Source organism: Mesoplodon bidens (genome assembly GCF_964165515.1).
Source record: "Mesoplodon bidens genome assembly, chromosome: 10".
In the NCBI taxonomy this organism is placed as follows: Eukaryota; Metazoa; Chordata; class Mammalia; order Artiodactyla; family Ziphiidae; genus Mesoplodon; species Mesoplodon bidens.
This window is the reverse complement of record NC_138172.1, coordinates 68,419,383-68,445,499: the sequence shown is the minus strand read 5'-3', so window position 1 is coordinate 68,445,499 and position 26,117 is coordinate 68,419,383. Positions and strand designations below refer to the sequence as shown.

The 26,117-nt window shown below is 46.8% G+C and overlaps 1 protein-coding gene across 2 annotated transcripts in view; it reads right to left on the bottom strand.

The window, feature by feature from the left end:
* Positions 1–23,338, bottom strand: part of PNPLA1 (patatin like domain 1, omega-hydroxyceramide transacylase) — a gene marked incomplete at both ends in the record, with an annotated part of 42,062 nt that extends 18,724 nt beyond the window's left edge. The window contains one exon of one of the 2 annotated variants that reach the window (XM_081247037.1): positions 22,978–23,338. In XM_081247037.1, the coding sequence (XP_081103163.1) occupies positions 22,978–23,182 (205 nt within the window). The remainder of the gene's footprint in view (positions 1–22,977) is intronic. The other variant, XM_081247036.1, reaches the window with a different exon arrangement.
* Between the last annotated feature and the right edge of the window lie 2,779 nt (positions 23,339–26,117).

The window sequence follows — 26,117 nt, the reverse complement described above, 5'->3', positions numbered from 1 at the left end:
TCAGAATCACAACTGCCTCTGTGTAGTAGAGGCAGTAGACCTGATCAACGCAGCGTCTTAGTCATCACTCCCTTACAGGGGAGGGTGCTCCTGGCTAGCTGGGAAGGCCCTGCAGTTTTAGCAAGGTTAGCTTTACCAAATACCAACTTGTACAAACTGTTTTGCCTCAAGGGAGGGTGGCAGCCAACCCCCCAGTAGGTTATGAAGCAACTGAGCATTTTGATACCAAGGTGTTGGGTCATTGAGTTCTTGCCCGCAAGACCAGTCAGGATGGGAAGTGGAAATAGGGTGGGGACTCGCTGTTTTGGAAATTCTTAATGAGCAGCTTGAAGTGGCCTCGCAAGGGTTGGTGGCCTTTCCCACAATGCCTCAGAGCCAGGAGCACCTGATTCAACTTGCCCGTACACTCCTGGACTCCCAGCAGGAGGCGCTTGCTGGGACCACTGGAAGGAAATTTGTTCTCACTGCACAAGAAATACATGTTCATTGTGGAAAAAAAAATTTTTTTTAAACGCAGATAAGCAAAAAGAAAAATTTTTTAATGTCTTAGAATCTCTCCACCTAGAGATTAACATTCGGTATATGTCTTCCTAGATTATATATTTTATATTTATTCTTACTTATAAGAATACTTATATGAAGTCATACTGTATACACTATTTTGTAACTTGCTTTTTACACCTAATAAATCATGTCTTTCGACATCAATAAGTAACCATTTATAACCCAATTTACGAACAGTATGGACAGCTATTGTAAGGTTATACCATTATTTATTGAGCAGGTCCCCAACAGGGATTGGCTATTTAGTTTCCTTGCTTTTCTAAACAACGCTGCAATGAATAATCTCTTGCTAAATTCTTTGCCTGTGTCCTTAATTACTTTCGATAGGATAAATTCCTGGAGGTGGGAATGTTAGGTCAAAGGCATGCATATTTAGTCTTATAATACTTACTTAAATCATTGCTTTTGTATATTATCCACTTACAGTGAACTCTCAGCTATATAGGGATGGTGGCGGGTGACAGGGACAAAGCAGTGGCCAAGATAACACAGACATCTCCTATATGCTTACATCTGAAAAACGGTGCTATCTGGAAATTAGCAAGGTAGACAGGGAGGAAGGGGGCAGGAGATTGCCTGATTTCTCCCACTCAGGTGCCCAGTTTCGTATTCTTCCCTGCTGCTCACCGGGGCTGTGTACCAAAGGATGCCTTTACCTCTGTCTCTCCTTGCTTCTCCTCAGGTGTCTCTCTGTGCATCTCTGTCTTCAGAGTCTCTAACTCTTCTCTCTCTCTCTCTCTTCCCCTCTCTCTCTGTCTCTTTCTCAGAGAAAAACAACTAACCTTCTGGTTAAACAAGTCTCTGTTGATAGAAAGTCAGGTGTTAAGCATAGCAATTGCTGGGGGTCTACGAGGAGGGATAAATTTAGCTTGTTTCTTTACGCAACTGTTCTTTCCAGCACCTTCTCCCGTTTAAAGGCCTCCTTCCAAGCTGCAGGCTGCTGGGCTCTGAGACACAGTGTCCCACAGTGGCCAGAGCAAGTTGGGATTTAAAAGCAGCACTGTGGGAACTCAAGGCGGGCTGCTCCCACCCCCAGCCCACACTTAACCACATCCACTTCTGCTCCCTCCCACCTCCTTTCACACCTTTCTATTATCTAATTGCGGGTCTGTCTCCCAAACCCAGGAGATTCTCTGAGGGCAGGTGTTTGTGGTCCTCCTCTCTCCATGGCCTATCACTGCACTTTGCCCATGGAAGACCCTTCAGAAACTTTGCTCTAAGCTGGGAACGCTTCAAGGGGAGGGATGGGCCCCACTCACCTACACCCACTAAGCCTCCCACAACACTTGGTGGGTGCTTGGTATTTGTTCAGTACGTGAACAAAGGAAAATACAAGCCCAACAAAGCAAGCCATGGAGATGCTTACAGGGAAGAGTTACTTGACTTAATTACCCAATAAAAACTTGAAGGCAAGATCATCACAGATAGATGGATAGATAACAGAGTTAACTATATTGATAAATGCGGCCAATTCACCAGGTTTTACGAGCCTATTGTGCCAAGAACTTCAGCAGGAAATTAAATAAGATCCTGGGACTGGGAGGTTTTGAAGGGCATGTGGAAGCCACTCCAGTGTCAGCCACTCAGAGACTCTTTTCTGTGACCAAACCCATTTCTTGGAAAAAGCTCAGGCTTTGGAGCCAGGGAGATTTGGTTCAAATCCCAGCTTTGTCACTTACTATCTGGGTCACCACTGGCAAGTCAACTAACTTCTTCCAGCCTCAATTTTGCCACCTATAAAACGGGAATAATAATAATACTTACCTTACTGGGTTGTTATGAGGAAGATAGTTTTTTAAGAGCCGGCACATAGTAAGTGCTCAATACTGGTTATGCCAGTAATTCTCCATGTGACCATGGATAGGGTTTCTTGATGTTTCTGGCTTTCAGCTTTCTCATCTGAACAGGGGACAATGATCTCCGCCCCATATCTTTATCAAGGTGCACTCAGGGCTTCCCTGGTGGCGCAGTGGTTGAGAATCTGCCTGCCAATGCAGGGGACATGGGTTTGAGCCCTGGTCCCAGAAGATCCCACACGCCATGGAGTAACTAAGCCCGTGAGCCACAACTACTGAGCCCACGTGCCACAACTACTGAAGCCCGTGCGCCTAGAGCCCGTGCTCCACAACAAGAGAAGCCACCGCAATGAGAAGCCTACACACCGCAACAAAGAGTAGCCCTCGCTCGCTGCAACTAGGGAGAAGCCCATGCACAGCAACGAAGACCCAACGCAGCCAAAAATAAAAATAAATAAATAAATTTATTTATTTTTTTTAAAAAGGTGCACTCAGGCTCACTTGTGGGTTCAAGAGAACAAAGTAAAAGCACTGTGGAGATGAGAGGATGTACCCCGGTTTCAGGGAGTGGTAAGGGTATGGATGAGGAGTAATGTAGTTTAGGCATGGTTGGCAGCAGCACTCCTTACCCTGTCGACTTAGGGGACCCTACAGACTTAGTAGGGGAAAAGGGGGGCTTAGTAAAATCATTGACGAGGAAGGAAAGAGATATGTGTTTATCTCACTTATATGCTTAAGTGCGTAATATTTCCCCCTTCATGAGGGCAAGGATGGTCTCCATCTCATTCATCCCTTTGTCCCTAGCACTTGATATAGTGCATGGAACATGGCAGGCACTTAATAAACATAGATGCATGCATGAATAATGAATAAATGAATGAAACCAGAAATCAAGGGAGGACACTGCAGCCCAGAGAGAGAAGAAGCTATTCAAGGTGACCCAGAGTGTAAAAACAGGGCTTCTCTTTCCCTCCCTCACGTAGCCTCTTGCTAAGTGTTAAATCCTAGAAAGATGGGCCCTTGGCAGCTGACAAGTGAAACTGCTGGGGATCTTGTTCACAGGGTGCCCGAATTAAATTGGCTGTGCAGGATGAATCTGCAGTGGAGGATGGGACTAGAGGCCCCAGTCTGCCTCGGACTGGTAGCCTAGCAACAACTTCCAGTTCAGCCAATCACCGTGAGGCCCCTCTCACTGCGGCCCTTCTCCCCCACCTGCGGGAGCTGTGGGCACCGGGGCATCAGGGGGCTCGGCAGCCTCTGTGGAGGCATTGGCGAGCAGACTCGCGTTCCCAGGAAAGCCATGAAATTCTCCGAGTCCCTGTGTGGAGGCCCTGGGAGTCAACTGCTTTTACCTGATCCCTACTTGTAGGCTGAATTATAGGCTGTATTTCCCTGTGGGCATATCTTGACTGCCTGACTGCACTATGATCATTATTATTAGTATTATCTTAACAACAGTCGTTTACCCAAGCAGGTTTTCACACTTGTAATCTCAGTTTATCCTCACAGAGACAGTGAGCCCCTGCAAGGGATGGGAGTGGGGAAATGGTTTATTCACCATTTTATTTCTAAATCCTACACTGCAAGGGCACTGATTGGAAAAAAAATTGGCTTGAAGATGCAGTGTCACCACTGCACAACTGGAAGGTCCATAGAGACCCTCCGGGGCAGCGATTTTTCAGCCAAGGAGCCTCCATTCAAAGAAAAGGAAATAAAAGGAATCCAAATTGGAAAAGAAGAAGTAAAGCTGTCACTGTTCGCAGATGACATGATACTATACATAGAGAATCCTAAAGATGCTACCAGAAAACTACTAGAGCTAATCAATGAATTTGGTAAAGTAGCAGGATACAAAATTAATGCACAGAAATCTCTGGCATTCCTATACACTAACGATGAAAAATCTGAAAGTGAAATCAAGAAAACACTCCCATTTACCACTGCAACAAAAAGAATAAAATATCTAGGAATAAACCTACCTAAGGAGGCAAAAGACCTGTATGCAGAAAATTATAAGACACTGATGAAAGAAATTAAAGATGATACAAATAGATGGAGAGATATACCATGTTCTTGAATTGGAAGAATCAACATTGTGAAAATGACTCTACTACCCAAAGCAATTTACAGATTCAATGCAATCCCTATCAAACTACCACTGGCATTTTTCACAGAACTAGAACAAAAAATTTCACAATTTGTATGGAAACACAAAAGGCCCTGAATAGCCAAAGCAATCTTGAGAACGAAAAACGGAGCTGGAGGAATCAGGCTCCCTGACTTCAGACTATACTACAAAGCTACAGTAATCAAGCCAGTATGGTAGTGGCAGAAAAACAGAAATATAGATCAATGGAACAGGATAGAAAACCCAGAGATAAACCCACGCACATATGGTCACCTTATTTTTGATAAAGGAGGCAGGAATGTACAGTGGAGAAAGGACAGCCTCTTCAATAAGTGGTGCTGGGAAAACTGGACAGGTACATGTAAAAGTATGAGATTAGATCACTCCCTAACACCATACACAAAAATAAGCTCAAAATGGATTAAAGACCTAAATGTGAGGCCAGACACTATCAAACTCTTAGAGGAAAACATAGGCAGAACACTCTTTGACATAAATCACAGCAAGATCCTTTTTGACCCAGCTACTAGAGAAATGGAAATAAAAACAAAAATAAACAAATGGGACCTAATGAAACTGCAAAGCTTTTGCACAGCAAAGGAAACCATAAACAAGACCAAAAGACAACCCTCAGAATGGGAGAAAATATTTGCAAAATGAGCAACTGACAAAGGATTAATCTCCAAAATTTACAAGCAGCTCATGCAGCTCAATAACAAAAAAACAAAAAACCCAATGCAAAAATGGGCAGAAGACCTAAACAGACATTTCTCCAAAGAAGATATACAGACTGCCAACAAACACATGAAAGAATGCTCAACATCATTAATCATTAGGGAAATGCAAATCAAAACTACAATGAGATATTATCTCACACCAGTCAGAATGGCCATCATCAAAAAATCTAGAAACAATAAATGCTGGAGAGGGTGTGGGGAAAAGGGAACACTCTTGCACTGCTGGTGGGAATGTGAATTGGTACAGCCACTATGGAGAACAGTATGGAGGTTCCTTAGAAAACTACAAATAGAACTACCATATGACCCAGCAATCCCACTACTAGGCATATACCCTGAGAAAACCATAATTCAAAAAGAGTCATGTACCAAAATGTTCATTGCAGCTCTATTTACAATAGCCAGGAGATGGAAACAACCTAAGTGTCCATCATCAGATGAAAGGATAAAGAAGATGTGGCACATATATACAATGGAATATTACTCAGCCATAAAAAGAAATGAAACTGAGCTATTTTTAATGACCTAGAGTCTGTCATACAGAGTGAAGTAAGTCAGAAAGAGAAAGACAAATACCGTATGCTAACACATATATATGGAATTTAAGAAAAAAAATGTCATGAAGAACCTAGGGGTAAGACAGGAATAAAGACACAGACCTACTAGAGAATGGACTTGAGGATATGGGGAGGGGGAAGGGTAAGCTGTGACAAAGTGAGAGAGTGGCATGGACATATATACACTACCAAACGTAAAATAGATAGTGGGAAGCAGCTGCATAGCACAGGGAGATCAGCTCGGTGCTTTGTGACCACCTAGAGGGGTGGGATAGGGAGGGTGGGAGGGAGGGAGACGCAAGAAGGAAGAGATATGGGAACATATGTATATATATAACTGATTCACTTTGTTATAAAGCAGAAACTAACACACCATTGTAAAGCAATTATACTCCAATAAAGATGTTAAAAAAAAAAAAGAAATCTCAAGTGAAAACCTAATGTGTATTACAAAACAACTAAAAACAGGGCTGTTCCGGGTTGAAGGCAAGTGGGGTCTCAGGCCCAATCACCCCAGCCAACCCTAGGAAAGAAGGCCCTGAAAGCACAGCCCTGAAACTCCTAAGGATCTAGGAGCCTAGGTCAAAAACAGTAAACCAGACTAATTCTCTCATTTTACAGGTAAGAAACCCAGCTCAGGATAAAGGTTGAGCTCAATAAATATGGCTGAATGGGTGGCTGGCTAGCTGGCTAAATGGAGAAATGAATAAAAGCTGGATAAACCCTAGGTCATGCTCTCTATGGTAGCAGAAACTGGAACTAGAATATATGGCAAAACTCACATTTTCCTTCTCTGTTCTGAATGCATTATTGGCTTTAGCCAAAAGCAAAACAACCCTGACTTAGTAAGCACTTAAAAAACCAAAAAACAAAAACAATACTTCTTATGGATAATAACAATATTCCACAGAGACCTTTCTCTAACCATAAGAGTTTACTAAAAAATTGGTGTAAAAAGTTCAAATCATCTTACATCAGGTTGCCATGGAAACAGCAGTGCCTGCCACTGGTTCCTCACCTGGATTCTTGTCAAGGTGCCCTCGGAACTTTTTCTCAGGGCCTGGGGCCTCACTCAGCCACCGTGTGCCTCTCCCCCAGAATCTAGACACAATCTCCACAACTTTCCACTGAAGGATCTACTGATTACCTTGAGATGAAACAGGCAGAGAGCATGTATCTAGAAAGTTCTCTGGAACCCCACAAAGTTCTCAGGGCCATTGCCCTTGCTCTTCTCTCTCTGTTTTCTTTGGTGGACCCAGAAGTCCATTCAGGATTCTGCTCCAAGGTACAAACCAATACTGCGCCCCTCTAGGCTGTAGCCTGTCCTACCCTACAGACTCTCCCTGAACTACTGAGGGGACACTGGGATAATGCAAATGTTGTGAACCAGTCACCCTACAGTCTTAGTGTATATGTGTGTGTGTGTTTGCATATATGTAGTCAGGGGACCTCCAGGTGAGCCTCTGCTATAAAGAGAAAAGACCATCTCAGAGCATCTCCTCATTTGAGATTTGCCCAAATTAGGGCACCACTGCAGAGGAATGCCAATGCCTCCCTCTTTCAGAACCACTGATAGTTGAAGTTCATTTCTGCTGACTGGCAGTATTCACTGCCCCAGCTGTCCAAGACTTCAGTTGGTGGGGTCTGTACCTACCTACCTACCTACATAGACCTCCGTCTACCTTACATGAGTCTTGAAATTCTCATGGAACCACAGGTTTCGATCCCAGCAGCTATTTACTGCTCTTACTGGTTACCACTCTTTGGTACCTCCTTGGTGCCAGGTGCTGTGCCAGGTTCTGAGGCCTCATAGTTTCATGTAATCTTCATGACACCCCTTTGAGGTAGGTACTGTGGCTATCTCCTCTTTACAGATGAGGAAACAGAAGCTCAGCCAGTAGCTTGGCTACGGTCACACACTGGAAAACAGCAGAGCTAGGCTTCCAACTCCTGAGGGCCCCAAAGCCAGTGTTCTTTCCGCCACAGCTCACTGCCTCCACCAGGGACACGCCCTTCAACTCCAGAGCCTCCAGTTCCCACGGTGAGGTAGGGGGAGCAGGGTGGCTCTGCAAAGGCTCTTGGGATCTGCCTTTCTAGGATTTAGTTTAGGCACATCTCCTAAGGGCTCAGATGTCGCTGGGAGACAGAAAGACTCTCTTTAGAGCAACAGAACTCAAATCACGTCTTCAAACATATGCTCCTCTGTCCGCACACCCAGAGACCCTTCTCAAGCCAGGCCAATCTCTTCTCTCATCAGTAAACACAAAGTGCACAATCCTGCTTTTCTTCCTGCTACACAACTTCTATTTACTTATTTATTTTTTACTATCTATGCAGACTTCACCGTAAAGCCCAGCTTAAGATCTGGGCTTTCTCCTTAAAGCCTTCCCTGATCACCCTCGCTGTTAGCTCTCTCTTTCCCTGTTCCATCTGCACCATTTATCTCAGGCTGCCTTCAGTGGTCTGTCCTGTCTCTCTGGTTAGCGCATTCCTTGAGGACAGGACCTGTATCAAGAACACCCTTCTCCTGGGACTTTCCTGGCAGTCCAGTGGCTAAGACTCCGTGTTTCCACTGCAGGGGGAACGGGTTCGATCCCTGGTCGGGGAACTAAGATGCCTCAAGGGGTGGCCAAACCTAGCTCTGTGTTGAACACTTAGTAGGTATTCAAGAATAAATTAAAGAACTATTTAAGGTTCCATATTTCTGGTTTGCTCCTGTTATACCCCCAGCACTTAATTCAGTACCTGGCACACTGTAGGGACTTAATAAATGTTTGCTGAATAAATTAATAATGAATGGTAAAGAATGAATGAACTGAAGGAGGAGATCAAAGAGTATCTTCTCTATTGGACTGCTGGGACTCTTCCCAACTGGTGGTCAGGAAGGTGGAATTCTTCAGTGACTCAGCCGGACTTGGGGCTTGACCGAGCAGTTTGCTCTTTCAAGCCTGGTCTTAACTCTTGCCCCCCATTAATGGACGTGAGACCCTGAGCTGGGGCAGAAGAGGAGCTTTTTCTTTACGTGTTGATCTCAGGAGGACAGAGGTGAGTTACCCTCAGGATTGATGAGTCAACTCCTAATTCAAATGAGAGTCAAACCAGCCTGGAGATTTGTTTATTATTTGTCTGCTTCTTTTCCCTGTAGAATTAGAAATGGAATTAGAATCTGATCCCAAAGAGAAGCAAAGAAAACATTGCTATTTTAATACTCTCTAAGTGAGCTGGACTAAAAATGGATCCACCAAATGTAGTGTGGGATGCTGGATTGGATCCTGGGACAGAAAAAGGACATCAGTAGAAAAATTGGTGAAACCTATAGTTAATACTAATGTACCAGTATTAATGTCTGAAGGTTGGCAAATGTACTGTGGTTATATAAGATGGTAACATTAGGGGAAACTGGGTGAAGGATGTATGTTGCTATCTGCATTATCTCAGCAACTTTCCTGTAAATCTATCATTAGTCCAGAATAACAAGTTAATAATTATTAAAGTAAAAAAAAAAAGAAAGGAAGAAAAAAAGAAAAAACAGGGAATTCCCTGGCAATCCAGTGGTTAGGACTCCGTGCTTCCACTGCACGGGGCACAGGTTTGATCCCTGGTCAGGGAACTAGGATTCCACATGCCATGTGGCCAAAAAAAAAAAAGTGAAAAAAAACCCATAGATCGACCAAGGCTGTTAGACACTGGGCAGGGGCTCAGTTAACACCTGCTGATTTAAGAGGAATGAATTAACATAGGTCACCTGCATGACTTGCTTTCCAAATAGTTAGATGTTTCTAACGTGTAACCAACACGTTCAGAGTATCACCCGACTTTCCATTCAGTTGTCTTCTACTTGAGTCCAAAGAATCATTTGGGTAAAATAAATTTTTATCCATTTGGTTTGAGAGGTTAAACATGTAAAACACAAGTTACTTTCAGTGAACGGAAAGATACTGATTCCATCACAGTAGTAGGAGGTACAGCCACCACCACAAGAGGTGTCATTTCTGTACATGTTACAAAACGGTTTTTTTTTGGCATACATCATGTCATTTGATCTCACTTTCTTAACCAATGTGCAAATGATTGCTTGGCCCACGGAGTCTGGTAGGAAAGCTGGGGTGTTGCTTGCAAAGCAATTCTGAACTCATGATTAGAGAGGATATAGAAATGTAGAAATTGAGAAAGGTTCCAGTCTTGGCTCATTGTGTTAGCTAATCTCTCTGAACGCCTGTTTCCCACTCTGTAAAACAGGTATAAATATAGTATCTAATTGATAGGACTGTGAGAAGATAAAAGTAAATGGTTTATGCAAAGATTTGGGCATAGTACCTGGCACATTCCCAGTGACTGATAAATAGTATTATTAGTGTGACACGAAGATGTGAATCAGAGCAGAGTTCAGTCTACAGGGAATGCTGTCATCTCAGGCAGATAAAGAACTCTGGGAATGATTTTTTTTTTTTTTTTTTTTTTTGCGGTACGCGGGCCTCTCACTGCTGTGGCCTCTCCCGCTGCGGAGCACAGGCTCCGGACGCGCAGGCTCAGCGGCCATGGCTCACGGGCCCAGCCGCTCCGCGGCATGTGGGATCCTCCCGGACCGGGGCACGAACCCGTCTCCCCTGCATCGGCAGGCGGACTCTCAACCACTGCGCCACCAGGGAAGCCCGGGAATGATTTTTGATGAGGACATTTTGATTCTGAAAGTGCACCTAGCAGCCTGGGCTGAACTTCAGGTTATGTCTGGGCAACACACATACACACACACACACACACACACACGCCTGCAACAGAAAAAACTGGTGGTTCTACTCATGTCTTAAAGAACTTTGGAGAGACTTCTAGCTCCAGTAATAGAGTGCTAAGCTCAAAAGGAACCTCTCCAGCTTTAGAACATCATCATCATCATCATCATCATCATCATCAACAACAACAACCAGAACAAAGAGCATGATATAAAATAAAATCATGAGACATGGTTGACTTCACAAGAAAGAAAGAGCAGAAATGAAGAAGGAACTGAAAGCCAGTGCCATGAGAGAGAAAGCTGATGCTGTGATTATTACACCAGAAACTGGCAGCCACAGGGCCTGTCATTCTGGGCTGTGTGAGGGGCAGTTGAACTGAGACGCTGCTTAAAGCCGGGACCCTCCAACAGCTGCTGGGCCGATGAAACGTGCCAATGGCTAGTCTCTGAGCAGGGCTCTGGGTGAAACTACACAAAGTCTCCCATAAAAACACAAAGCCCCAAGCCTGTATCACCTGTGGTTTAGAGCTTGAACTGACACAACCTACAGGGTGATTACCATGAAAATTGGTCCTGAGTTGCTGATAACCCTGGGTACCTGGCCAGGGCCAAAGCAAACCAGTTCAGACGGTCCTTCCACCGCCCAAGCCACACAGAATTCCCATAGAAAAACCAAGTCCTTGTGCAGATGAGCTCACAATTAAAGTATTAAAAAATATTAACCAGACCAGGTTGGAGTCCAGTAATCTGTTTTAATAAGTTTGATGACTTCTCTAGGATGTTCTTCAGTTAAGTTTGAAATCTGCTGCATTACCTATGCTTTTCTATTTCAAGATCATTTTCTTTTCACTTGTTGATCCATTTATTCAACATTCACTCATCAAAGGTATTTTGTGATGAATATTTGCTAGGCACTTTGCCAGGCACATCCATGACTTCTTTTGTCCCTCACCGTAACGTCCAAGGGATGTGTCCCCACTCCCAAGTTACAGATGGGAAAACTGAGGGGGAGGCAGGTCACCGGTGGGCGGAGGACCCACAGTGATTAGTGGCAGAGCTGAAACACCAGCCCAGTCCTCCTTGTTCCTGGGATATGAGTTCTCCATCAACCCTGGGGTGTCTTGTCCCTCAACTGAGTGACAAAGACAGGCACATGGGTGACTGAGGAAAGAAGTCACCAAAGTCAAGGTTCTCATAGAGGCAGTGTTGTCCTCCCAGCATCCGCCCCTGAGGCCCCAGTGGGTCCACTACCCAGAACACACCTGAGCCACCTGCCAATGACAATAACTTCAGCCACACTTGGCTCCGGGGCCTCAGGAGGGGTGGCACGAGCTGCCCAAGGCAGCACTGGACCAGGCTTGGGCGGCAGACCAAAACACCTGTAGTGTCCCCTGCCTCCACGGGAGGAGTTGTGCCGGGTCCTGCTGTGCCTACATTTGTGGGGTGGGCACCCCCACTAGTCGTCTGGCCTGCTTAGGTGCTTTGCAAGGTCTTTTTGGAACTCACTTCCTGCCCGGAAAGACAGCTTGTCTTCCTTCTGAAAATGCAGGCACATCTGTGTGCAGGGCTGTTGCACCTGCTTATGTCACAGCCTGGAACGCTCTCCTCTCAGAGTGCGCGGCTCTCCCACCCTTCCTTCCGCCTGAGTGGGCCTCGCCACCCAGCCCACCTGAAACTTTACCCTTTGATCATTCATCACCCCTTCGCCTGCTTTATTTTCTTCTTTGAGCGTGCATGCTGATATTTTTCTGTATGTTTAGTTATTTATGGCTTGATTTCACGAAGAGAGTGTCAGCTTCATGAGGGCAGACTGTTTTGTTCACTGCTAGATCCCTAGGACCTAGAATGAGTGACTGGACAAATGGTCTATTTTATCATTGTAAATTCAGCCAGAATCTGGTCCTCAACTTCTCTGTCTTCACACTAAGTAGATTAGACTCAAACAGGGGCTTTCAAACTTGAAAAAAAAAATCACTGGAGATCAGGAGAGGCACAGAAAAAAAAAATCATTGGAACACTTTCTTTAAGAGAAATTTTATAAAGAGTGGACAATAGCAGGGTTGTACTTGTTGAAGCTGGGGTAAGGGCCCAGGGCTTCAATGTGTGTCCTTTCCCTGCTCCCCTGTTCCAGCCTTCCTAACCCCACCTTGGCCCCCATGGAACCCTGGGGTTCCTCAGAACACAGTTTGGAAACCACTGGCCTAAGTGAGGTCCACTTCCAACCAGTCACTTCTTCTTCCAAAGTCTAAATGCAGTCATCCATAAAGTGGAGGAGTTGGACTTGCTGACCTTCCTTCTATGACATTCTAGTGTTATACGTCATATGGGGTAAACCCCAAAGTAAAAACTGCAAAGACACATTCAGTGTCACACTTGTCAATGGCCAGCAATTGTCAGGAGTCTATCAGGCATTTCTTGTTGGATCAGCAGTTTGTGGGAGCCACTGAACCCGTAAGATGTCAGATTGCTCAACCAATCTAGTTGATGGGATGAGACACAGCGTCTGAAACAATTAAGACAGGGTACTGTCAAGTGCTAAAGTAGGTGGACAGATTCTATAGGTAAACTCGAGATCATGGAAAGAGATCCAGTGGGGTAAAATGGGAGGATATGTCAGGAAGAGGTGTTATCTCTGGAGAGAAAAACAGAAGGTCATTCTAGGTAGGGGACACAGCGGGTGCCGTGAGGCACTGCCCAGGACCCCTAGCAAGACTGGAGCACTCACATGCCAGCCACCAGGAAGGCAGTCTGCTGATGGTTCAGAGCTGAGCCCCTTCCCAGCCAACACACTGGACTTGACCTGGTGGTTATGGAGTCAAGGTCTGGGTCCCAGGCAGGGACAGAGTTTTTCCATCATCATCATATATCCAATTACAGCTATTGTGACAACGACTGCTAACTGTCCCCAGTATCTATTCTCCCCTTCTTCCTTAGCAGTTGAACCTCCAATTTTTAGCTGGACACATGGCCTCCCACAATAAAGTCTACATTTCCTAGCCTCCCTTGCAGTCAGGTGTGCTCATGTAACTAAGTTCTGATCCATAGGATGTGAGGTGACATGATGTGTGTCACCTTCAAGGTCTGCCCTTAGAGGGAAGAAGTGTGCCCCCCTTTTCCTTCCCCAACTGGCTGGAATGCAGACATGGTAGGGAGTGCTCTTGGGCTGTGAGCCACATGATGGAAGGAACCTGGGTCCTAATTCTGTGGACCCACCACACCAGGCTTGGAGGGCTGCAGTGCAAAGGCCACATGAGCGAGCAACACTCTCAGGTCTTGCTGAGTCACTGCTATCCCAACCAGTGCAACTGCAGTATCAATCCGAGTTTGCAGAACTTGTTCCCAGGGACCACTGCCGACCCCACTGCTGATCCCAGAGCCAGCAGTCAGGAGGGCTCAGCAGGCATTATTCCCTCCCACTGCTCAGTAGCTGAGCTGAGGCTCAGGGTGGCCTGTCCAAGGCCACTCACTGCTGAATGGATTCCTGGGGCAAGAGGAAAGGGAAGGTGGACAGAGTTTGGACGTTGGGGTCAGACCAACTTTGGTTTGAAGACCACCTCCCTGCTTACTAAACCCTACTCTGAAAGACCATGTGAAAATAATGTGTGTGGCAAGCTAGGCTCACAATCTGACTGTAGACACTTTTGCTCTCAGAATCCAGAGAGCCTGCTTCCTAGACAAGTGCTCTTTCCCAGGGGGATTCTGGTCTCTGAGTCAAGGGCCCTCCGAGAGCGAGCTGTGGGAGCACCAAGGACTTAGTGCCTGACGGGAATGACGAGAGACTCTCAGAGGAGGTGACATCTGCGGTGGGCCTTGGAGGATGGGGAGATGCAGCACAGGGAGAGAAGAAAGGGGATGGCATCCCAGGGAGAGGGAACAGCGTGAGCAAAGGCACAGAGGTATGACACACCCTGAGACTATCCTGGACATGAAGAGCTCTCAATCCCAGCCCTCATCATCAGGCCCACCCCTTTAATACTTTATTTAGCAGTTTGGGTGTTTGGTGGGTTGGCTTTTTTTGAGCAGGCAGTGTAAGAGGTATTGGAAAACAATTAATTTTAGAGGCCAAAACAAAGTCACCTGATGAGCACAGTTAAAAGTCAGCTCAGTCCCCTGTCCTACCCGCACCCAGCAGGGGAACAGCCACTGAGGCTGGTACTTCCCAGCACCATTCTGTGCCGTGAGACCAACCAGCCTCACCCCACTCGGCTTCTCCTCGGGCTCACAGTCCTTATCTGCAGAGATACATGTTGCAAAATGTTCCCGCAAGAAAACAAAGCCTAAAGAGGTTACATGCAACTTCTATGCAGATTTAAAATTATTTCAAAATAATATAAAAAAACAAAACAAAGCAGGGTTGGGAGTATACAGATGAAACCCAGTTGGTAAGTGTTGGTAAGAATTGAAGTTAGATGATGGGTTCTTGAGGATTCATTCTATTATTCTCCCCAAGATGTTTGAAATTTTTCCATTTTCAAAAGTTATTTAAGGACTTCCCTGGTGGTCCAGTAGTTAGGACTCTGCGCTTCCACTGCAGGGGGTGTGGATTCAATCCCTGGTTGGGGAACTAATATCTCACAGGCCACGTGGTGTGGCCAAAAAAAAAAAAAAAGTTATTTAAAAGTTTTAAAAATGTACATGAATGTTCATAATAACATTATTTATAATAGCCCAAAGTAAAAACAACCCAAATGTACATTCCCTGATGAATGGATTTTAAAAATGTATTATATCCACACAAGGGAATATTATTTGACAATAAAAAAGGAGTGAAGTACTGACCCATGCTACAACGGATGAGTTTAGAAAATATTATGCTCGGTGAAAGAAACCAGACACAAAAGGACAAATATTGTATGATTCCATGTGTATTAAATGTCCAGAATAGGCAAATCTATAGAGACAGAAAGTAGATTAATGGCTTTCAGGCACTTGAATGGCAGTATTGAAAGTTAACAGCTAAGGGGTATGGGGTTTCTTCGGGAGGATAATTAAAATGTTGTATAACTGATTGTGATGTTGGATGCACAACTTTGTGAATATACTAAAAGCCATAGAAAAAGAAAAACAGACAGTAGAAGCTCTGAGCCATGGGTCTCCACAGGCTTCTCAGAAAAGCAGACTGGATGTGGGCTTGGGCTAAGGGCAAGGGATGGACCAGCCCCTGAACCAAGGTCCATCTTCCTCATTTGTGACCCAGCCAGAGGAATTCACAGAATCTAGTCCAGTCTAAAGCCACTGTAGGAAAACTGTTTCTCTCTATCCTGGAAAAATACATATCCCACTAATAATCAGATATGGAATTTTCATTAGTCCAGGACTATGGTGGGCATTTTACAGGTTTCCATAAGCAATGCCTGACCAGTTTCCACCGCCTGGTCATACAGTCCTGGCGTCTCAGGAAGGTAGTACATCTTAGTTTTGCAAAGTGCACTGGGGCTTAACTGTGGCTGCACACCAGGATCACCTGGGAGTTGAATAAACACTGGTGCCGGGTTCCATCCCCAGAGATCCTGATTTAATTAGTTTGGGGGAGAAGCTTGAGCAGTGGATGTTTTAAAAGCTCCCAGGTGATTCAAACGTGCAAGACTGAGAACCATTGACTAAGTGAAGAATTCTTTAATGACTAGAAGAAAATATCAAAATTGTAGCATGGAGTATGGTAAAGTTTCTATCATGAAACTTCTCTTTTAGATTTATGTTCACCCTGGGTCTCAATACAAAAAATACTTCTCACTGTAGGTTCCAGTCTGGGAGGCTGGAGACCTCCTGTCAGTCACCGAGCTAAATGAAGGGGACTCACCAGTAGCAATCAGGTGCTTCCCAGCCTCTCCGTGGGCCTCTCGGAGGGCAGGTGATCCCCTGCTTCCAAAATAGCCCTTTCCCACCTTGGACAACCCTTGCCGAGTCAAAAGCTGCCTTTCTGAAACTTTCGCATCAACCCCTGACACCAGGGGACCTGCACTCTTCACCACTCCCTAGAGGCATCACATTTCCCCACCACGTGACTTTGTCCTGTCGTTATGCAGCGTCCTGGCTAGAAGCTGAGGCTCCTGTCCAAACTGTCTCTACCCGTCAAATTGTTACCCACCTTTCAAGCACTAGCTCAAATGTCACTTCCATGAGGCCTTCCACGATGGGAGCTGTCCGCTCCCTTTGCCTGCACTCCTCTGCCTTTTAATTTTCTAACATTCAGTTGGAACTCTTTGTATTGTAACGACTTGGTTACTACCTTGGGGTCTGAGTAGACTGTAAGCTCCTTGATGGCATGGGTGGAGTTTCATCTTGTATTATACCTCTGTATCCTCTGCAGGACCCAGTATATGCTCAGAAAACACTCGTTGAATGAATGAATGAATGAATAATTGGCTTGCTGTGAAGTTTTTATGGGGGGGAAGGTGCCAAGTAGTAGCTTAAGTGGGGATGGGGTTTTAAGTCCACCGAATGCCCATTCTCTGGTAAGACAAAATTATCTTTCAAAGTTATGCAAATGCAGTTTTGAGGCAAGTTCCTAGCCCCAAATTGGAAATCATGAATCTCCGCACTGGTTGTCAGGGAGACCATCTCTCCTCAGCTGAAAAAATGAGTGAACAAACATTCATTCTCTAATTCATCTTTAATGAAAACCAGGCACTGGGTTAAGTGTTTTATAAACATTTTCACATGTCCCCAAATTGGCCCTATCACAGAACTAGGCACACATGGCCAGAAGATGGACCCACTGCTGCCTAAGCTTCCACAGAACAAAACACAATCTCAGGACAGAAAAGCCCAGACTGGGAACAAAAGGAGGGGGCATGGGGCTTCCCTGGTGGCGCGGTGGTTGAGAGTCCTCCTGCCGATGCAGGGGACGCGGGTTCATGCCCCGGTCCAGGAAGATCCTACATGCCATGGAGCGGCTGGGCCCGTGAGTCATGGCCGCTGAGCCTGCGCGTCCGGAGCCTGTGCTCCGCAGCGGGAGAGGCCACAACCGTGAGAGGCCCGCGTACTGCAAAAAAGGAAAAAAAAAAAAAAAAAAAGGAGGGGGCATGGCCTGGAGGAGAGAGGCCTGGGGGCCACATGTTGAAGATTTTTTTTTAATTTATTAATTTATTTATTTTTGTCTGCGTTGGGTCTTCGTTGCTGCGCTCGGGCTTTCTCTAGTTGCGGCGAGCAGGGGCTACTCTTCGTTGTGGTGCGTAGGCTTCTCATTGCAGTGGCTTCTCTTGTTGTGGAGCATGGGCTCTAGGCATGCAGGCTTCAGTAGCTGTGGCACGAGGGCTCAGTAGTTGTGGTGCACAGGCTTATTTGCTCCGCAGCATGTGGGATCTTCCCGGACGAGGGCTCGAACCCATATCCCCGGCATTGGCAGGCGGATTCTTAACCATGGCACCACCAGGGAAGCCCAAGAGTTTCTTTTTTAAAGAGACAAACCTCTAGCTATATGCAGATAGTATGATTGTTTACACATAAAGTATGAGATAATCTACCAAGAAACTTTTAGAACTATTAAGAATGTTCATGAGGTTGCTCAAAACAGTATCATTTAGCAAAAACCATCAACATCCCTTTATATCAGCAATAGTCAATTAGATTAGAAAATGCCATAGAAAAAAAGATCCAGGGACATCCCTGGTGGTGCAATGGTTAAGAAACCTCCTGCCAATGCAGGGGACAAGGGTTCGATCCCTGGTCTGGGAAGATCCCACATGCCGTGGGGCAACTAAGGCCGTGCGCCACAACTACCGAGCCCACGTGCCACAACTACTGAAGCCCGCACGCCTAGAGCCCATGCTCCACAACAAGAGGAGCCACCGCAATGAAGAGAAGCCCCCGCTCGCCGCTACTAGAGAAAGCGCACACGCAGCAACGAAGACCCAACATAGCCAAAAAAAAAAAAAAAAAGAAATCCCATTCCCCATAGCAACAAAAACTAATAAATCTAAGAAAAGACACACAAAATCTTTATTGAAGGGCAAAAAGGAAAAAAAAAAAGGCCAGATGAAATAGAGAGATAGATAGACTATATTATAAATGGGAAGATATAATTTTAATCAAAATTCTAATAGAGCTTTTCACATGGGGGAAAAGAGGGTTAAGAATAATAGTCAATATTTGAAGAAGAAACTGAAAAAGGAGGAGATGACTGCCATATATGATGTACTCCTTATTATAAGCCTATAGTGATCAAAACAGTGTGATTTGGTGCAGAAATAGACAAATTCACCAAAAGAAGAGAAGAGAGACTCCAGAGACAGACTCTTGGGATTCTAGGAACTTGAATAAGTCAGAGGCAACATTTCAAACAAGAATGGAAAGGGCTGCCTATAAATAGTGTGGGGTAACTCGTTATCACAATTAAAAACTTCTATTTCTACCTCAAACTAGCTACAAAATAAATTTCAGATGGATGAACTTAAATATGAAAGAGCAAAACTTTAAAACTTTTGAAAGAAAATATAGAAGAAGTCATTGTAACAAAGAAAGATTTTAAAAAACAAAAATTGTATGTGGAAAAGATTTATTGATACATCTGACTGCATCAAAATTGAAATTTTCTGAATAACAGCAGACATGGTCAAATAAAAAGGCAAGTCATGGAATGGGATAAGATAGCTGCAATGTCCATAACTGACAAATGACTCATGTACAGACTATATAAAGAACATCTAGAAGTTGAAGAGAAAAGGATAATGGTAGAAAAAACAGGAAAAGGTCATGAGCAGGTAAGTTACAGAAGAGGAAACACAAGTGGTTGGTAAATATATAGAGATGCTTAACATCCCTAGTTATCAGGAGGTACAGATTAAATAACAAAATAAAATGAGATATAATTTCACATTGATCAGATTGACTTAAAACTCTGCGGCCTTGGGAGTTCCCCGGTGGCCTAGTGGTTAGGATTCTGGGCTTTCACTGCCATGGCCTGGGCTCAATCCCTTGTTGGGGTACTGAGATCCTGTAAGCTGCGCAGCACGGCCAAGAAAACAAAAACAAAAAAACTCTGCAGTCTGATAGTACCAAGGGTTGATGACATTGTGGGGAAGTTAGAACTCATATATGCTGCTAGTGGTTAAATTGGTACAACCACTTTGGAGAGTAATTTAGCCAAGTCTGGTTAATTTCATGTGACGTGTACCCTAGGGAAACATTCCATGTGGGCCTGGGAGACACAAACAAGGATGCTCATTGCAGTGTTGTTTATAACAACAAAAACTTGGCCATGTCCATCAACAGAATGACTAAATGAACCGTGATACAGTCTTAATGGAATAAACACTGAAAGAGGTAAAAGAGGTAAAGAGGATTGAAGAAAGTCGGGAGACCGAGTCCTGGTTCTTGTTCTGCTTCTAACTGATGACAGGATGTTATACAAGTCACGTGTCCCTCTTCATTGAATGCTCTCCCCAGATATTCTTGTGGCTCACTCCCTCCCCTCCTTCAGGTCTGTGTGCAAATTCCATCTGCTCAGAGAAGCTTCCCTGACCCTGGTATCCATACAACTAGCATTCACGCCCCCTGACACTGCTTGTTCAAGAAGCAGAGTGGCTTAAAGGCCGGGCTATGTTCAAACACCAGCTTTACCAAGTACTGTTTGTATCACCTTAGGCAAGTTATTTAAGCATTCTGTGACTCAGTTTCCTCCTCTGTAAATGGAGATAATAATAGTTTTCACCTCAGAGGATTGTTGTGAGGACTGAATGAATTAATACACCGAAGAGTTAGAACAGTGCCTGATACAGAGAAAGTGCTGGTTAGTAGTAAATTGCATGGCAGTTAAAAGGAATGAAGTACACTGGAGTGCCGTGGATCAATCTCATAAACATGCTGCTGAGTGAAAAGAGCAAGTCCCACACACATGTCACCCTTCCCTCCCAATTGCACGCATGCGGCCCAGCACACGGACCAGCCCTTGTTTACACGGCCATCAGGTGTCCTTCTCATGGGTCTGAGTTCCTCTCCCCTGCTGTCCACATCGGTCACAGACTGGCTAAGTCAGTTTGGGGCAGTATTTATTGAATCGATTGACTTGAATTAATTCTGAAAGTCCTTGAATGCCTGAGGATTAAGACGATGGTGTGTTTTAAGAAGTTGAACTAAAGACATGAGGAGGGTGGCAGCGATGGAGGAGGGTGGCAGCAATGGAGCAGGTTAGCAACACAGGTACCCGGAAAGAGAGAGACCCCCAGAGGCCGGGTGTCTCCAAGGGTAGGATTCTGTGACTCCAGGACGAGGGAGTGGGGTCCATGGTGTGACTGAAACATTAACTGCTACATTCACAGATGTCTTGGCAAAAAAAAAAAGATCTAGAAGGATCCAAGCAGAGCCCTTCCACTGGCTACAAGAGGGAAAGTGGGATTGGGGGCAAGGGGGAGGTGAGTAGAGGCTTTTTAAAAAATACTCTAGATACTTTTGCATTGTTTGAGAATTCTGTAGAGTAAGAAAGAATTTGTTACTTGTAAATTATTAGAAAAAAAAATACCTTGCACAAAAGAGGTACTCAGGGAATGGGCGTTACAATTATTCTTTAAAACAGAGACAAAGGGCTTTCCTGGTGGCACAGTGGTTGAGAGTCTGCCTGCCGATGCAGGGGACACGGGTTTGTGCCCCGGTCCGGGAAGATCCCACATGCCGTGGAGTGGCTGGGCCCGTGAGCCATGGCCACTGAGCCTGCGCGTCCGGAGCCTGTACTCCGCAACAGGAGAGGCCCCAACAGTGAGAGGCCCGCGTACCGCAAAACAAACAAACAAACAAATAAAAAAAAACAGAGACAAAGACTTCCCACCCAGCTCAGACCCCCAGGCAGGAAGGGGCCCTGCTCGCACCCTTCCTCACACACTGCAGCTGGCCCTTCAGCAAGTCTCATTGGCTCTACCTTCAAAGTGTATCCTAAATCCAACCGCTTCTCACCACCCTCACTGCCCAGGCACCTACCCTGCCCATCCCTCATCTCAACGCACAACCTTCCCCTACTGCTCTCCTTGTTTCTCCCTTGTCCCCTCCATCTCACTCCCCACAGTGGGCCGGGGTTCCTTAAAAACCCAAACCAGGCAGTTGACATGTTCCAAGTGCTTGCCATGTGCCAGGCACTGTGATAAGCAGTTCACTCACTTGCTCCATTAACCCTTTAACAACCCCGGGAATGAGATACTAGTAGAATCTCAGCTGGAGAGATGCAGAAGCTGAGGCACAGAGCATCCAGTAATTTGCGCCAGGTCCACATCATAAAGTGCCAGCACTGGGATCCAATCCCTGTGGATCGCGTGCTCTTAGCTGCCTCCCCACTTTGCCTCCCTCCCAGCAGCCTGTGCTCCCCACTTTCCCAGAGTGAAATCAGAGCTCATACTCTGGCTACGAGACCCCACGTGACCTAGCCCCTGCCTGCCCCTCCAGCCTTATCCACCACCTCCCTCCTCGTCAACCACCGCTCCCCAACCCTACAGGCTCTCCAGCTGGTCCTCCACCTAGAACAGTCTTTCCTTACTGATCTTCTAATGGCTTGTTCTCTCGTTTCACTCAGGTCTCTGCTTGAATGTCATCTCCTCCCAAATGGCCTCCCTGACACCCTTTCTAAAATAGTCCTCACTTTATTCTCTGACCCTTTTCTGCTGTAATTTTATTCATAGATCTTATCACTTCCTGATATGACATTATGAGACTACTTTTTGGATGGTTATTATGTGTCTCCTCTCTCTAGAATTTCTGTTCCATGAGGGCAGGGACTTTGTCCCCAGTGCCTGGAACAGAGGCTGGCACAGAATGGTAGTGCAGCCAATGAATAAATGCTCACCCCCTCCTGAAGCCAAGGCAGCCCAGGGCTGCTCTGGGACCAGGTCTGGGCCTGCTGTGTGGGGCTGCTCGGAATGTGCCCACTCCCCTTACACGGGAGGGTGCTTCTGCCTCTGGATGTGTGGTCCCATCCTTCCCTCTGGGCCCCCTGGACTAGTGGGGCAGGAGGCAAAGTGAGATCTCCCATACTCCTTCCCAGTTTCCCTCCTCCGCTGGCCCCTCTGGCCATCCCTCCAGCCGCAGGGCTTGCACCTCCAGCCGCCTGGAAGCTGGTCTAATGAATCCATCCCCACCAAGATGATGAACATGCCAGTTTGTCCTTTGCAAGGATATTTGCATTTTAAACGAGGCCATGCAGGAGCAGCTCTTCACCCCAATGTATGACTGTGTCACGGTGTAACTTCCAAGCCCAGGACATTTGAGAGAGATACTGCTTTTCCCTCTCCCAGACCTTGGGGGAAAGGGCATGGCAGGTAAGGGTGTTGAGGGAGAGGGAGAAAGGGTTCCAAGCTCACCCAGTGGGTCAGAGACTGGGACCCAGCAGACCCCAACCTCAAATGCTGTCCCACTCGACCCACCTTTCCTGCCACCCAGAAGGCCTGGCTTTGTTCCCCAAAGCACCCCCAAGCCATCCTCAGGCTCTGCTTTGTGGAATCCCTCCAGAGGCTCCCCAGGGAACCTAGAACAAAGGCCTTACCCATTTCAATCTCACAGATGACCAAGGCTGCAATCACCGCACCTGCCGACGTCCCAGCAAAGCGATGGGCCGTTTCCAGCATCCGGGGAGCCAGGTCCCGAAAGGCATCCACCACCCCGGCCTGGTAGAAGGAGAGGAATCCACTGCCCGAGAAGGAGATGGAATGAGGGGTATCTGGGTCCCCCTTGAACACCTGTTCTTCCATCTCCCCAGCCTGGGGCCTCCCGGGGTGGGGAGGAACCCCTCAGTGCTGGCCTGCCCAAGCTCAGGCCGCCCTCCTGTCGGAACTCGCTGCCAAGCCTCCCTGCCAGCCCGGAGCCTGGAATGTGGCTGTCTCTCCCCAGGCGGCTGGGACACCCATGGGTGGCTCAGGCAGCAGCTGCCTGGGCCTGTTGAGCTCCGTCAGTAGGCAGCCCCAAAGCCTGGTAAAGGGCCCAGGCCCAGGACGAGGTGCAGGAAGCGCTGATGCGTGAGCAGCGCCCTGGCCCTGCATGCGTGCTGCTCAGCCTTCAGCCCTGAAGGGTTCACTCATCTGGTTGCAAAACCTCCAACGATGGTTATGGGATGGCACCTCCCGCCCCAACACACTGCAGTAAAGGAACTGACCTCCCGCCAGGAGGACGGTATCCCCTTCCCGCAGCGGCAGGGATGCCAAGTTGGCTCTGGTTTTAGAGGGAAACACGGCTCACAGCACCCATGCCTCCACAGTGATGCCCTTCCCTGGGATCCTTCTCCAGGCTTTGTGTGATGTGTTACACAATTATTTTTATTTGTTCTTCTTACATAAGTGCCCCTTTGCTTATTCACTTTTTTATTCACATGTTAGGACTGGCCACCAGCAAAGTTGTAAAGGAAAAGAGTTTTGGTTTCAGGGACACCACCCACCACCGCCTCTCCATCTCCCACCTTCTTTTCTCCTTGGCCCTTTACTGACACACTAACTCTTAGTCAGTGCCCTCTCTCCGAGCCCTGAATCTTTATGCTGTATCCTAAATGTCGCAGAAGAAATCAATCTGGAATCTCGATCATTCTGTTTGGGCTTCATACTGTGCACTGTTCTCACTTTGAAATGAGAAGTCTGAGATGCCAGTATTTAAACCCAAGGATGAACAGCTTGGGACGCCAGGTATGGGGGCATCTGGGTCAGGGCAGAGAGATGATTTGGAGCCCAAAGGGAGGTGGCGGGGGGACCAGGGTTAGCTCCAGGGAGCACTGGTCATGCCCCTCTAGAGCTGTGCAACGTGGCCCTGGCAAGGAGGGCCTTCCTTACAACCGGCAGATTTCACTGCCTGAGGAGGTCACAAAGCAGGGAAGTGGCAAGATCACGTCTCTCCCTTCAGCATCCCCCCAGGCCACCTAGAGGCAGGATCAGAATTGGAATCGACAAAGTCCCCTGCCCAATCCCCAGTCCAGCTCCATACTCTGTTAGGATGTGATAGCCATGCCCTGCGGAGGTCCCACCAACTCTGTCCGCCTTACTGATCCGTATTGGAATTTCACATTGGGGGCAGCGCCCAGTGATCGGTCAGGAGGGGGTTTTCTATCTCAGGTAGGTAGTTCCAAGTATATTACCTCTGTTTGGGAAGGGAACTCCTAACTAAATGTGTCTGCAACAGAGAAAACGCGCGCTCGCCCGTGTCTCTGTGCTTGCGTGTACGTGTGCGCATGCGCACACGGGGCAGGCTCACGTATGTTCACAAAGATCTGAGGCAACCGACTGGCTGGGGTGAAGGGTGGGGTGGGGCTCGGTGGAGTCCAATCAGCTTTTGCAACATGGAGACCCTGCCTCCTTCCTGGGAAATCCGGTTGGCCTGCCCAGCTCTGCGCTGGGGGTCCTGGGAGATGGGAGGGAGTGGAAGCCCCATCCCCGAACTCAGACGCCTACACTTGTTGGGAACAAGATAGACAAATGAGAAATAGCCAGAGACCCATACAAGGCAGTCTATAATTAAGTACCAAATTGTGCAGGGCTGAGATTCCTGCCAGAAAAGTTAAGAGATGAGGGTGAGTGGCATGGGCTGGAAACATCAGAGAAGCTATGTGGTAGAGCTCTGGGTTGGGGTGTTTGAAGAAGTTGGAAGGAGGAGGGAGGGTATTGTGGCAAGAGCAGCATGAGGTCCTTACAGAGAAGGAAGGGGTGTGATGGCAGGCAGTTACACAGGATGAAGGGCCTTGGAACAGACAGACGTGGGTTGAAGCCCATCTTTGCTATTTATAGGCAGTGTGACGTGTGGTAACCGCTCCAGGCCTCAGTTTTCCTCATCTGTAAAAGGGACAATAATGCCTATGCTGTACAGGAACTGTAAAATTTAAAATATAGCTGTAAAATGCCTGGCACGTGGTGTGTCTCATTATCAAAGGTCAGAAAGGGCCAAGGCTTCTGGAACAGATGGACCTGGGAGAAAAGGTGGAGTAGAAGGATGGGGTCAGCAGATGCATTTACATTTGCAACATGCAGGAGGAGATAGGAGAGTTCTCAGGCAGGAGAGTCTTGGAAGGGCAATGAGACAGGCTGGAGGATGAGGAAGGAGGATAGTGCTCTATCCTCCTGTGGATGTTGATGGCCAAGCCGGGGTGGAGGCTGACAAAAGCTAAGTTAATGAAGCCATTGCCTCAGAGACTCTCAAGACCTGGGGACTGGTTGGATGGGCATGAGGATGAGTCATGGCTGATGCCTCATTTTTAGCCTGGATGCTGGGAGGGGTGGGGCTGCCTTTGGCAGTTTTGGGAAAACTGGGACAGAGCTGGGGAAACTGGATAGAGTATGAGTTTGCTTTAGGACATGTCTGAGATGACAGCAGGACACTGGAGCTTTGGAGGAGAGGCAGGGAAGGCTCCAGAGCCAGGGACAGAGACCCCTGCCATTGAGTAGCAGAGAAGGGTGAGCAGTTGGAGGTGGGCACAGGGTCATGTTGAAGGAAGACAACCTTGGACAGGTATGCTCCTTCCCGGTCATCTTGCTATTCCCAGTGAAATAGGAGGCAAGGCCACTTGTTCTACATGGACTGCAGGGCCTCGAGAAGGCTGGGTACCCACCACCCTTTCAAAGACAGCACTGTGTCCTGACTCAGTCCCTGGCACCTTGCTCTTCAGGCCTGGCTGTTGGATTAGGCCACAAGCAAACTAGAAATTCACGATTG